The 14,932-nt window shown below is 39.6% G+C and overlaps 1 protein-coding gene across 2 annotated transcripts in view; it reads left to right on the forward strand.

Moving 5' to 3' along the window:
* The first annotated feature begins 225 nt into the window (after positions 1 to 225).
* Positions 226 to 14,932, forward strand: part of UBR1 (ubiquitin protein ligase E3 component n-recognin 1) — a 159,832-nt gene continuing 145,125 nt past the window's right edge. For both annotated transcript variants that reach the window (XM_027869880.1, XM_027869879.1), the window contains exon 1: positions 226 to 424. In XM_027869880.1, the coding sequence (XP_027725681.1) occupies positions 329 to 424 (96 nt within the window). In that variant the 5' untranslated portion in view covers positions 226 to 328. The remainder of the gene's footprint in view (positions 425 to 14,932) is intronic.

Here is a 14,932-nt window from a genome sequence, read left to right on the forward strand (position 1 = left end):
CCTTCTGCCTTCCGTTCCTTACCCTTTAATAAAGCCGACTTCAATGGGGTTGGGGTGCTGAGAAGGCGGGGGAGGGGAACCTCTCTGAAGCCTCTCACCCAAACGTTAAAAACACCAGAAAATGTAAGGTTCCGCGCCGCTCCAGGAAGTGACGTTGTGCGAGAGACGCAAGCCGGAACTTGCTCCCCGGCTCTGCGTCAACCCCTGCCACAGCGACCTCAGGGGGTGTCGCAAAAGTGTCGCCCAGCCCAAGTCCGCTCGGTTCCTGGCTGGCTTTGGGTCGTCTCCTCTTCTGGGTCGGCAACTGCGGGTGTCAGTCGGCAGCAAAATGGAGGACGTCGAGCTCTGGGACGCGGACCAGGCTGGAGACCGGACTGGCTTTCCCGGGAACGGGTCTTCGCCAAGTGCTCAAGAACTTGCCCTGGTGAGCCTCTTTGTCGTCGTCCCCCGCCTCGGGACTCGTACCCGGCGCGGCCCGGGGAGATGCGCTGCCCAGACGGACTTGGGGCGGGCGGGGGGCGGGGGGGAATGCGGCGTGTTGGGGAGAATCCCGGCCTCGCAGCTGAGGGGGAGCGAGGGCGCCGGCGCCGCTCCTGCAGCTGTCAGAGGGCGAGCCGAACCGAGCCGGGCCGAGACTGCAATGGGAAGGCCGGGGGGAGGCGGGGAGCGGATGCGGAGCCTCGCCGCCTCCGAGGTCTCCTCCCTGCACCGCGGGCTGGGCTTGGGGGTAGTCCAGGAAAAGAGCTCGCACCCCTCCAGTTCAGAAAGCGTGCATTGACTAAACCACTGCTGTGCGCCTAGGATCGTGCCCGCGCCGGGGGTGCTAGAGCAACCCTGATACAATCCCTGCCACGAAGGACCTTGTCTTTCTTTTACTTAGGGCAAACTCCGGCTTGTCTGCCAGTCTGTCTGTCTGTCTGTCAGGCTGTCATCAGCCTATTTATTGTAAGCTCTTTGAGGGCACCGACTGCCTTTTGCTTCGTTGTCTATCCCCAGCGCTTAGCACAGTGCCTGGCACATAGTAGGTGCCTTATTATTTTTTAAACGTTTTCTTTTTTAAAAGTATCTGTCTATATGTTGTATATTATATGGACATACACATAACTAAATATGTTATTGGGGAAGCTAGGTGGCAGTAGTAAGAGCCCTGGAGTCAGGAAGAGCTGAGTTCAAAGACACTTAAGTAGCTGTGACACACTGGGCAAATCAGTTAACCTCTGTCTGCCTCAGGTTCCTCAATTGTAAAATGAGAATAATAGCACCTACCTCCCATGGTTGATGTGAGAATCAAATGAGATATTTGTAAAGGACTTCACTCGGTGCCTGGTACATAGTAGGCTCTGTATACATGTTAACTATTATTATGTGAAGTTGATAGACTGTGGCAACAGAGTGACTGTTGGGGGGGGTAGGAGAGATTAAGGAGTGAGGAATGGAGGATAATACCTAAGTTGTGAGCTCAGGAGACTGGTAGGATGATGGTACCCTTGAGAAATTGACTCAAGAGAGTTGACTAGTGCATTGAGAGGTTAAGGGATTTGCCCAAGTCATACCAAGAATATGTGACAGAGTTTGGACTTGAACCCCAAGTTTAACTGACCTTGAGGTCAGTTCTTTATTTGCTTCAAAGTGTTGCCTCTTCAACATAGTATCTATGCAGGCGAATTTCTGTGGGGGAAGAGCACAAACACCTGAAGAAAACCAGAAAGAGCAGAAATGACTTAGAGTGTTAGGAGGGGCACCAGAACTGAGCTTTGAAGGGAACTAGGGATTCCACGAGGTGGAGACGAGGAACCACAGTACTGGGTCACTGTTTAAGGGCTAGTGAGAGACTGCCACAGTTTTACATTGATGATTTGAGTCACATTTTGAAAACCTGGCGTTTTGATGGGCTGACCCTTTTTGCTGTATCAATCCGTAAAACTCAGCTCTCCATGGTTCAGCTGTTCAGGCATGGCCTCTGATAAGAGGCACTTTAGTGCCGCTTGGCTCGCTGAAGTAGCTTTCATTTAGTAGTGCATTGCTTCCTTGGTTGAAGCATTACAACTGAAAGTGTGCTGTCCCTCCTCAGATTTTCTGAGAGCGCTTTGTTTGGATCTCTCTTCTGTCCCTTTACTTAGTATCCCTTTCGTTATATTTAGCTGTGTAAATATTTCATTCCACATCCCTTCCTCCATATACAGTGTATGTTTCTTGAGGATAATCACTTATTAGGTCAGTCAATAATGAGCCTTTATTAAACACCTACTATATGGGGATACAAAGAAAGGCAAAAAACAGGCTGGAGCTAAATGCTTAATAAATGTTTGTTGAATTAAACTGAACTTGGGTTTTTTGGTGGTTTGGTTTTTTTTTGGCTAGGCAGTGGAGTTAAGTGACTTGTCCATGGTCACACAGCTATAAACCAAACTTGTTAAAATGAACCTGTACATTTTAGGAATAGAAAGACTATTTCTTTTGCAAGTATTGTGTGTTCTGGATATGAAAAGTAATGTCTTTGGAGAAAAGGTGTTAGAAAAATTTAATAACAAAAAAGTTAAGGGGTTAAATATTTTTATTGTGTGGCCTCCAGCAGAACTAAAAAAATTGAATTGAAAGTCAGTAGCAACATTTTATATTATCCTGTTTTGTGAAATAGAATTATTTTATCAGTTATCAGCAAAGGAAAACTGTGTCTCCTGGTAATGTGTGGAAACAGCCGGTGATGCTGTTAGATGTTAATTTAGGTGAGAGGTGGAGTTGGAAGAGCGTGTTTCATAAGAATTAAGAGTTCCTTGGGGCAGCTAGGTGGTGCAGTGGATAGAGCACTGGCCCTGAAGTCAGGAGGACCTGAGTTCAAATCTGGCCTCAGACCAAACACTTGGCACTTATTAGCTGTGTGATCCCGGGCAAGTCACTTAACCCCAATTGCCCCCCCCAAAAAAAAAATTAAAAAAAAAAAAAGAATTAAGAGTTCCAAATCTCTTGGGATTGTGTAATTTGAAGCCACTGTTCCTGTATTTCTGAGACATTGCATATTTGCTTAGGGTCTGAAAATGATTAGAGATCCTAGGTGTGTACTTGTTTCTATTTTGGAGCATAGAGATAGGGACTGGTGCTGTGGTTTCATTGACTTTAGTAAACTGTTTAGTAAACTCTCCAGGAAGGAAACACACCTCTTCAGTTTTTCTAGAGAGCTGCCTAGAAAGCTGAGAAGTTAAGTGACTTGCCCACAGTCACCCAGCCAGCCAATATTTGTTAAAGAAAAGACTTAAACCCAGGTTTTTCTGGCAATTTTTAGGTAGTAACCATTCTAGTTAGAGTTGTATAGTGGAAATAGAGCTGGACTTGAAGGCAGAAGATCTAGTTTTTAATGCTGGCTCTGACACTAGCTGTGAAACATTTTATAATTTATTTTTAGTTTTTATTATTATGGACTTGAAAAACATCAACAGACATGAATATTCTCATAAACAAAGAATAGAAAAAGAAAATTGTATGTGAATCCACAAATCTATTACAGCTTGTTTTGTTTTTTTTTTTCAAAGAATGTAACAGATTCAAGACATAAATTCCAAAGCTGTCCTGCTTAACTGTGTCTCCCTCTGGGAACGCCATTTTCTCTTCTCTGCATTTAAAAACATGTTTTATTGATAGTTGTGTGATCTTGGGCAAGACAGACTAACTTTCTAGCTCTCAATTTCCTTGACTATAAAATGAGTATAGTAACAGCCTTATTTACCTTCATCACAGGGTTATTGTGAGAACAGTTTTTTGTAAACCTTAAAGAGATAACATACGTTTGAGTTTTTAGACTTGTACTCTAAAAGATTAGTGGAATTCCAACCTTTTTGGTCTTTCTAACCCCTCTTTTTACAAAGAAAATTGAATCCAAGAGATGTTAAATGACTTGCCCAACATATAAGTTTTGTTGTAGTTGTTCAGTTGTTTCAGTCGAGTCCAACTCTTTTGTTTTCCTTTTTTTTATTATTATTTTATTTTTTGGGGGGGTTACAAATTTTCTCCCTTCCTCCCTCCCCACCCACCCTCATTGAAAAGGCAAGCATCTCGATACAGGTCATAGATGTGTAGTCATGCAAAACACTTCCATAGTAGTCCTGTTGTAAAAAACTAAGTATATTTCCCTTCATCCTATCCTACCCCCCATTTATTCTATTCTGTTTTTTGACCCTGTCCCTCCTCAGAAGTGTTGGCTTTTGATTATCCCCTCTCCCAATCTGCCCTCCCCTCTATCAACTCCCTGCTCTCTTATCCCCTTCCTCCCTTATTTTCCTGTAGGGTAAGATTGATATCCATACCCCATTGTGCATGTTATTCCCTCCTTAAGTCAAATCCTATAAGAATATTATTCACTCATTCCCTCTCACCTTCCCCCATTTCCCCTCCACTGTAAAAGCCTTTTCTTGTCTGTTTCATGTGAGATATTTTACCTCATTCTACTTCTCCCTTTCTTCTTCTCCCAGTATAATCCTCTTTCACCCCTTAATTTTATTTTCCAGATATCACCCCTTCATCTTCAACTCACCCTGTGCCCTCTATCTATCTATCTATCTATCTATCTATACATACATATTTTTTTCTCTCCCACTACCCTAATACTGACAAAGGACACATGAGTTACAAATATCATCTTTCCATGCAGGAATGTAAACAGTTCAACTTTCATAAGTCTCTTATGATTTCTCTTTCCTGTTTACCTCTTCCTTGTTTCACTTGGGTCTTGTCTTTGAAGGTCAGATTTTCTCTTCAGCTCTGATCTTTTCCACAGGAATTCTTGAAAGTCCCCTATTTCATTGAATGACCATTTTTTACCCTGAAGGATTATACTCAGCTGGGTAGGTGATTCTAGGTTGTAGTCCTATCTCCTTTGCCCTCCGGAATGTCATACTCCATGCCCTCTGGACCCTTAATGTAGAAGCTGCTAAATCTTGTGTTATCCTGATTGTGTTTCCACAATACTTGAATTTCATATTCAGTATTTTGCAATATTTTCTCCTTGACCTGGGGATTCTGGAATTTGGCTACAATATTCCTAGGAGTTTTCCTTTGGGGATCTCTTTCAGGAGGTGATCAGTGGATTCTTTCAATTTCTATTTTGCCCTCTGGTTCTAAAATATCAGGGCAGTTTTCCTTGATAATTTCTTGAAAGATGATGTCTAGGCTCTTTTTTTGATCATGGCTTTCAGATAGTCCAATAATTTTTAAGTTCTCTCTCCTGGATCTATTTTCCAGGTCAGTTGTTTTTCCAATGAGATATTTCACATTCTCTTCTATTTTTTCATTCTTTTTGATTAGTGTTACAGTGCCTTGTTTTCTCAAATTGTTACTAGCTTCCAATTTCTCCATTCTAGTTTTTAAGGAAGTATTTTCTTTAGTAAGCTTTTGGACTTCCTTTTCCATTTGGCCAGTTTTGCTTTTGAGGGCATGCTTCTCCTCATTGGCTTTTTGGACCTCTTTTGCCAATTGGGTTAGGCTATTTTTTAAGGTGTTATTTTCTTCAGTATTTTTTTGGGTCTCCTTTAGCATCACTCTCAGTTTTTCCTCTACTTCTCTTACTTGCTTCTCAAAATCCTTTTTGAGCTCTTCCATGGCCTGGGATCAATTCATATTTTTCTTGGAGACTTTGGATGTAGGAGCTTTGGCTTTGTTGTCTTCTTCTGGTTGTATGTTTTGATCTTCTTTGTCACCAAAGTAAGATAATGTAGTCTTACTCTTTTTGTGCTGCTTGCTCATGATCTCGGCCAATTACTTGAGTTATAAACTCTTTGTTAAGGTAGGAGTTTGTTTCCAATGTGGAGAATGTACTGTCCCAAGCTTCAGGGGTTTTGTGCAGCTGTTTTCAGAGATTCTTCTAGGGCCCTGTAAATTTTCAGTTCTTCCAAGGTGCTGTGATCAAGGATGAGGTGTTTACTCCTTTCCTGGCCTGTGCTCTGGTCTATGAGCACCCTTTTCTGTCTTGGAACTGTGAGGAGGGTTTCCTCTCCACAGCCTCTACAAGCTCCACCACGCCAGCACTCCGCCCCAAGACCGCCACCCAGAACTGTGACCCAGATCCAAGCACGGGCAAAGCAAGAGATTCCTGCCTCAGCACAGGCAAAGAGATTCCTGCAATACCCCTCTGATCAGCCACTCGATTCCCCCTCAGTCTGTGGGCTGGAAGCTTAGGGGGCATCCACGGCTGGCTCTCGGGTCTTGCGACCAAGACCTAGCTTCTGTCTTACCAAAGTCACAGACTTTTCCCACTGACCTTCTAAGTTGTCTTTGGCATTCGTGAGTTGAGAAGTCTGGAAACTGCCATAGCTGCCTGCGATTCAGTCCTCTGAGGCCTGCTGCAGTGTCTCTGTGGCCTGCACGCCCACATTGAACTGCGCTTCTCTCCCTGCCCGGTGCGATATACCTTTCTGATCAACCATTCAAGCTGTCTTTGGCTGGAAATTTGTTTCACTCTGTCTTTTTGTGGGTTCTGCTGCTTTAGAATTTGTTTAGAGCCATTTTTTTATAGGTATTTGTCAGAGTTTGGAGGAGAGCTCAAGCAAGTCACTGCTTTTACTCCGCCATCTTGGCTCTGCCCCCTTGTCCAACTCTTCATGACCCCATTTGGGTTTTTTTTTTTCCTGCAAAGATATTGGAGTGGTTTGTCATCTCTTTCCCCAGCTCATTTTACAGATGAAGAAAATGAGGCAAACAGGGTTGTGACTTGCCTAGGATCACACAGCTAGTATGTGTTTGAGTCTAGATTTGAACTCAGGAAAATGAGTCTTCCTGACTTCAGGCCTATCACTATCCATTGTGCCACTTATCTGCCCTAACGTACAGGTAATTCAATTCAGTAAACATTTATTAAGTGTCTACTGTGCCAGGCACTGTGCTAACTTCCTGGTATTAATAGCTAACATTTCTTAACAGTTTAAGGTTTGCAGAGTGTTTTACATGATCTCATTTGATAGTCAAAACAACCCAGTGAGGTAGGTGCTGTTATTATCTCCATTTTATAGATGAGGAAACTGAGACTGAGGGAGGTTAAATGACTTGTCTAGTGGAGTCATAAAGTTAATAAAGATTGAGGCAGGACTAAAACTTAGGTCTTCCTAACTCCAAGTTCAACACTGTAGCCACTGTACTACCTATTTGCCCTCAAATAGGAGAGCCAGACTATCCATTCCTTCTGGATACTCTCTCTTCCTAGGTTAATGCCTCCTCAATCAGATTTTTTTGGATATATGTCCTTGTTTACTTATCTGTGAACATATTTCAACTTCTAGTAGAATGTAAGTTATATATATATTTGTGTATATATATATATATATGAATATGATTTGAGGATAGTAGGGGATGGGAGTAGATATTGAGTCAGAAAAGTAATTAAGAAAATTAGGAGAATGACCAATAGATAATTAGATGATAGCAACAAAGATTAGAAGGGGAAAGAAATCCATTGCATGTACCTTAGAAGATGATTAAGAAAAAAAGTAGAATAAATGGTATACTAGAGAATAGTATGCTTACCCTTCCTCCTACATTGTAGAAGTCAGGGAGAATGAAAGAAATAGACTCCAGTAGACTTGGTTACGAAGTCATGGTGTCCTAAAAAACAAAACAAAACAAAAACTTGTGAAAACTGCAAAGCAGTATGGCAGAAATTAGGTTTAGGCCAACATCTTACACCATATGCCAAAAGAAGCTTCAAATGGATACCAGGGGACTGCTGATTGTCGACTGCCTTCATAAAAAGTTTAGGTCACAAAAGGGAAGAGAGGTATAGGACAATAGGTAGCAGGGATGGATAGATCAAACGAGGAGATCCAGAAGAGTGTCATGAAAACCTAGAGAGAAAAAGGTATCAAGAAGGAGTGATGACAGTGTCACAGACTGCAGAGAGGTCCTGGAGGTTTTGCATTAGATTTGGCAATTAAGAAATCATTGGCAACTTTGGAGAAAACAGTTTAGGTTGAATGATAAGGTCAGAAGCCACACTTCAGAGAGTTAAAAAGAGAGTGAGGAGTCTCCAGAGAGAACTGATGAACTTTGAGTGCAAATTGAAGTATGATTTTTTTCACTTTATTTTTCTTGCCTTTTTTTTCTTTTTTTTTGCAATATGACTAATGTGGACATTTACGTATATAACTTATATTGCTTGCCTTCTCAGTTTGTGGAGAAAGGGAGGGAGGGAGAAAATTTGGAACTCAATTTTTTTTTTTTTTAGTGAGGGAATTGGAGTTAAGTGACTTGCCCAGAGTCACACAGCTAGTGAGTGTTACGTCTCTGAGGCCGCATTTGAACTCAGCTCCTCCTGACTTCAGGATCGGTGCTCTATACACTGTGCCGCCTACCTGCCCCAGAACTCAAATTTTTAAAAAATTTAAAAATATTAAAAAAAATAAGAGAGAAAAGCAAGTGGAGGCAACAGTAGGTGACTGCTGATTGTCGACTGCCTTCATAAAAAGTTTAGATCACGAAAGGGAAGAGAGGTATAGGACAATAGGTAGTAGGGATGGATAGATCAAATGAGGGTTTTCTTAAGGATAGGAGGGGAGACATGGACTTGTCTGTAGGCATCAGGAAGAAACTGAAGATTAGTGAGAGAATGGGGATGACAGGAAGGGTTATCTCATGGAGAAGATGGGTTGGAATGGGATCACTTTTCCATGTAGAGTGGTTTGTCTTTGCAACAAGAGCTACCACTTCATGTAAAACAGGAGTGAGGGACAAGATAGTGTTCTCAGGGATGACGGAAGGAATCTGATTGATGTGAGTTGAGGAAAAAGAAGACAGAGAACTCTTCTTTGTACTAACAAAACTAATGCAGTTACAATTGGAAGGATAATAGTTAATCGAAAAAAAAATTGTGCAGCAGTTTTTTCTTAGAAAGGTATCATATCCAAAATATATAAGGAGTGAATTTAAATGTATAAGAACAAGAATTCCAAGTTGATAAACCCAGTTGATATAAGGTGTGTGTGTGTATATGTGTGTGTGTGTGTGTATTCCCAGTTGATATCCCCAGTTGATAAATGTTTAAAGTGTACGAAACAGTCAGTTCTCAAAGGAAGAAATCCAACCTATTAACAACTATGTGAAAAGATGTTCCAAATCACTTAATGGTTATCGAAAGGCAATTGTTAAAACAATTCTGAGAGTCTATCTCAAACCCATCAGATTGATAAAGATAACAAAAAAGGAATGACAGTTGTTTGAGTAACTTTGGGGGCAAAGGGCATCCTAATGTATTATTGATAGATCTGTGAACCTATCTGTGAATTATCCTTCTGGAAAGCAATGTGGAAATTTCTCCCAAAAACCACTTAACTGTGCAAGTCCCCCCCTTTTTAAAAAAAAAAACTCAGTTTTACTTTATTTTCAGACCCACAATCTCCCTTTTCTACTTCTACTTCCACCTTCATTAAGAAAGCAAAAAAATTGGGACAGCTAGGTGGCACAGTGGATAGCGCGCCGGCCTTGGAGTCAGGAGACCTGAATTCAAATTTGGCCTCAGACACTTGACATTTATTGGCTGTGTGACCCTGGACAAGTCACTTAACTCCAATCGCCTCACCAAAAAGCAAAAACAAAACAAAACAAAAAACAGCAGCAACAACAAAAAACAAAAACCATTACAGGCATATGTAGTCAAGCAAAACAAATTTCTACTTTTTTTTTTTTAAATGCCTCAGTTTGCATTGTGAGTCCATCACTTCTTTATCTGGAGGTAGGAAGCATGGTTCATCATGAGTCCTCTGGAATCATGGTTGGCCATTGTGTTCATCCGAGTTCCTAAGTCTTTCAAAGTTGTTTGTTGTTACAAAATTGTTGTTATTGTAAAAATCTCTACTCCTGGTTGTGCTCTCTTCACTTTGTATCATTTCATACAGGTCTTCCCAGGTTTCTTTAAAACTATCCATTTTACCATTTCTTATAACACAATAGGATTCCATCATATTGATATTTTGTTCAGCCATTCCCCAGTTAATGGGGACCCCCTTAATTTCCAATTCTTTGACATCACAAAAAGAACTGCTGTAAATAATTCTGTACATATGGCTCCTTTTCCTCTTTCCTTGATCACTTTGGGGCATATGGGTGAAAGGGTATTGTGCATGCTCTTTGACAGATTTATACCACTAAGTAGGTCAGTACCCTAAAGAGATCAGAATAAGAGGAAAAAGACTTATATGTAAAAAAAAAAATATTTGTATCAGCCCTTTTTGTAGTAGCAAAGAACTGGAAACTAAGGGGGAACTCACCAATTAGGGAATGTCTGAACAAATTACAATGCATGAATTATGACATAAGAAATGATGAAAGGGACAGTTTCCAACTAATCTGGGCTGACTTATATGAACTAATTTAGAGTTAAGTTAGGAGAATGATTTATACAATAACAAAATTAACTAGCTTAAGAACTCTAATCAGTGGATTCCATAGGGCCAATGATAGGGCAATGCTACCCTCCTTCTAAATCAGAAGTTAATGGAGCTGAATGAGATATATACATTTTTTAATATGTCCAATATAGAAACTTGTTTTTGCTTGACTATGTATAGTCATTACAATTTTTTAAAAATAATTTGCATGAGGGAGGTAGGAAGATGTTGGTGAGAGAGTAGCCAAAAGAACAGGTCATTGAAGCATTAAAAAAAAAAAGCACAGAAAAGAACAGCGAGAAAACCAGAAGGAAACACAGACAAGCAGAACAGTTTGGAAGTTGAATGTTAAATTTATTTTGTACTTAGAAAAGCAAGCTGTAGTAGTAGATGTTTGCAATTTCACATTAATCTTCTTTTTCTGTTCTTCATAGATGAAAATGCTTATTTTATTTGATATTTAAGGTCAAAATAAAAATAAAGTTTGTTGATTTTAAAGAAAATCTAGTCTAATTCCCTCATTTTGATCAGGAAAAAGCCACAGAGATGTCATAAGATTTTTTTTGAGATAGGGTCCAGACCTATAATTTGGGGGGGGCGGGGAATTCTCAGGTTGGAAAATTTCTCCAGTGATGTAGATTGACAGTTTATCTATGATTTATGATATTAGGTAGTTGCCTGGTTGCACCAAGAAGTTAAGTGTTTTATCTATGATCACATAGCTAGTATGTGTGAAAGATGGGGCTTGAACCTAACTTTTTCTACTCCAAGATTGGTCCTCTAGCCATTATGCGATGATGCTTCTCAGCATGACATAGAACCATCGATTTAGAATTGTAAACACCTCACCTATCTTCTTGTTTATCTCCCTCCTCATTTTATAGGTGAAGAAACTGAGGCCCAGAGAGCTAAAATGATTTGCCCAAGATAGGAAGTTATCAAAGCCTTATTCAGTCCTAGAGCCCCAAAGCCTGATTCATACTTTGGTCCTCTACCTTCAGATGTAATGCCAGACAGACCAGGACCCAGAGTTAGAAAGACCTAAGTTAAAATCGTTCTTAGATACTTAGAAAAAAAATTTTTTTCAGTTTCAAATTCTGTCTCCCTCCATTCTCTTCCTCATTTATTGAAAAGGCAACAAATATGATACCCGTTATAGAATGAAGTCATGCAAAACATATTTCCACATTAGCAACGTTGTAGAACAAAAAGCAAGAAAAATAAAGAGAAAAAATGCTTCAATCTGCACTCAGAGTCCATCGATTCTCTATCTGTTGAGAATCAAAAAAGGACCCCCCCCATATGGGGTCATGACCCACAGTTTAAGAAGTGCTAAAAGGGTCATGAGTGGAAAAAATGTAAGAAGCCCTGTTCTATACCTTGGCTAGCCACTTTGGAAAGGAGTTCATAAAAAGATTATATGAACCTGCTATTTGCCTTTAAGATAGTGGGACTGACCGTAATTGGGGAAGGAGATAGTATAGCATGGTAGAATTAACTCAGGATTTGCAGAATTAATTTTCCCTATTAAATGGTGATAGAGAGTTTTGAAAGAGTTATTGTACGTAAGTGTATGCCTTCTACCACCAGGTACTGGAAAAAGTGGAGGCCATTGTTTCTGTATTCACTTGGTTTATTTTTATCTCTAACATTTTACTGAACCTTGTACTACCCTTCAGAACCAGATTTGTTTAGAAGTATGAGACTGTAATAATTGGATGTGTGTCCATAATAGGCAAAGCAATAATCATTATATTGACAAGCAAGTTTTGTTTTCAAAAACTTTGTGTGACCAAAAGATTTCTAATTCAGTCAGTCAACAAGCATTTAAGATTTTACTGTGTGCCAGACTCATGCCCCAGAGGGTATAAAGAAGGGAAAAATAAAGAAAGGCAAGTTGGAGATGATTTTTTTATTGGTGTAATTTTTGCTATACCAAATTCCAACAAAACAAAGGAATCTGGGCTATTGCTTGGATTTTGTTTTGATGATATTTTACTTATACTACTTTTTCCCCATTCCTTTTGAAAATTAGTTTTTAAAATTCTAAATTTAAACACCAAATAAAATGGTCATTTTACATAATAGAACATAGTATACATATACATAGAACAGAAAAAGAGCATTGTATATGAAACTGGATTTCTGTTATGTACAATTTGCTTTTCTTTTAAAATATATGTGAAATATATGTAAAAAATATGTAACTTTCAAAGCTGTCCTGCCTCCCTGTGATTCCCCCTCTGTAATTCATTTTGGCTTTCTGTACAATTTTTGCTTCTCAGCATTAAAAAAAAAAGCTCCAATGACCCTATTTTCTTTCTTTTCTTGGGCTACTCTTATCTCTAGTCTTGCCCAGCCCTTTTCCTCCCTCCACCCATCCACCGTTGGGGGGGAAAAGAAGAAAAACTAAGTCCTTGTAACAAATATGCATAATCTGCTAAACAAATTCCCACATTTTCCATGTCAGAAAATGTCTCTCTTATTTTGTGTCTTGAAGTCATTACCTCTCTTATCTTGATACAACATTTGAGAAACAAATTAGAATTACAGGGTACATAAGGGCTGAAATGGTCTGAGCATCTATTTCCAGACTACTTCTGGGAGTAGACCAGAAGTATGAAAAATAGTGCTTTGCAGCCTAAGCAGAAGGAAGATATTGTAATTTAAAAAAATTTTTTTTCAAATGTTCCCAAACTTGCATATAACTCCCTGGAACAGAGCTGAGAATGTATCTTTTTGTCTCCTTGGGGACAAGGAAAATGCCTGGAATGTTTGGGAATATAAATGCTATGAGAACTTGTTCTACAAGTTGGCTTTATATCAGCAAAGTTTTCCCTTGACCCTAAATGCTGAGAAAAGGTTTGATAGTGTCTTATGATTATTGATATATATATATATTTCTGTCCCAAATAAACACATACACACAAACTCATGTAACTAACATTACTTGACCTCATCAAATATATATATTTTTTATTCTTTAATTTGTTCAGTTTTTTGGAACACATTGTAATTTTATCCTTAGTGGCACTATTCACTTATTTTGAATAAATCTCTTTGAAAAAGAGGATAATAATGGTTCGGCCTATAGAAAAATTTAAAAAATATTTTTGTTGTATTCACTTGTTTCAGTTGTATCTGGCTCTTTGTGACCCCATTTTGGATTTTCTTGGCAAAGACACTGGAGTGGTTTGCCATTTCCTTCTCTAGCTCAGTTTATAGATGAGGAAACTGAGGCAAACAGGGTTAAGTGACTTGCCTAGGGTCACACAGCTAGTAAGTGTCTGAGGTCAGATTTGAGCTCAGGAAGATGAGTCTTCCCGACTCCAGGCCTGTCACTCTATCCCCTGTGCCACCTAGCTGCCTAAAAATGTTTTAAGAAATTTTAAAATACCATTATTACACAAGTAGGCAACCAAATCTTAAATTGCTGGTAGTAATAAGGCAAATGCTTTATTTTATTGATCATAAGATAGTACCAAACCTTATCTTAGCACTTCTCTGAGGTGTTGTATGTAAAACAAGTGCTTAAATGGATCTGTGATTTTATTGATTAGAAAGTTCCCTTCAAGAGTACAAATCAGAACCCATGTATTCTGCCCATCACGTGCAGACCTTGTCCATATTCTTCCGTAAGTTTGGCACGTTGGAACCATCCAAAGTGCTGAAGGCCTTCTTGTCTTGTTTGCTGACATAGCAAAGATGCCATTGGAATGCTCTGATTTTCTACCTGTCAGGTCCATCATTCTTGCCACAGTTGCAGTCCATGTTCTCTTCCTATCATACAACTCCTTGATGACATCTTTTATTCTGTTCTTCAGAGTTTCTCATTTGTCGTATGTTGCAGCTGCTCACACTTACCATGCCATCTCCATTGTCCTCTGTGTGATAATCATTTTTAAGTCTTTGGAGATACTTGTATTCCATGTCTTGCTGCTATGTAGCCACGCTGATAGAATATTAGTATTAAAAATATGGGCCTTTGCTTTAATAGGAAGCTTGGAATAAATATATAAATACTAACAATTATGTTATTATTATTTTTCAATTAACAGGCATTTATTTTCTTTCCCCATTTCCTTCTCCCCTACTGGGAAAAAAAAGAAAACCAAAACTCTTGTAAGAAACGTACGTGGTCAAGTAGAACAAATTCCCACACTGACCATGTGAAAATTTCTGCCTCATTCTACATCTTGAGTCCATCACCTTTCTGTCAGGAATTACATACCATTCTTCATTATTAGTCTTCTGGAATCACGTTCCCCTGCCTGGTCTCCATTCTTCCTTGGGAAGAGAAGAAACACTGTCTCCTGCCTTTGGGATAAGGTGAGCTCTATTCCATTGCAGGAATGTCTTACCTTTCACTGGAAGAAGAGAAACATTATTCAATCAAGCATCAGACACTTCCTTCCAGGGAAGATGAGAAAGAATGTTTCATCACGTCTCCATCCAGCCTGTCTCTTACCTAGTGGGAAGGGCAATAACATCATTCTATTAGCTCTAACCACTAGGGGTCCTGAACTGCCAAAACCACCTAGAGGACTCCACTTTGAGGCCAAACCCTTATT

Source organism: Vombatus ursinus, unplaced genomic scaffold (assembly GCF_900497805.2).
Source record: "Vombatus ursinus unplaced genomic scaffold, bare-nosed wombat genome assembly UNPS02014794.1, whole genome shotgun sequence".
NCBI classification, from domain to species: domain Eukaryota; kingdom Metazoa; phylum Chordata; class Mammalia; order Diprotodontia; family Vombatidae; genus Vombatus; species Vombatus ursinus.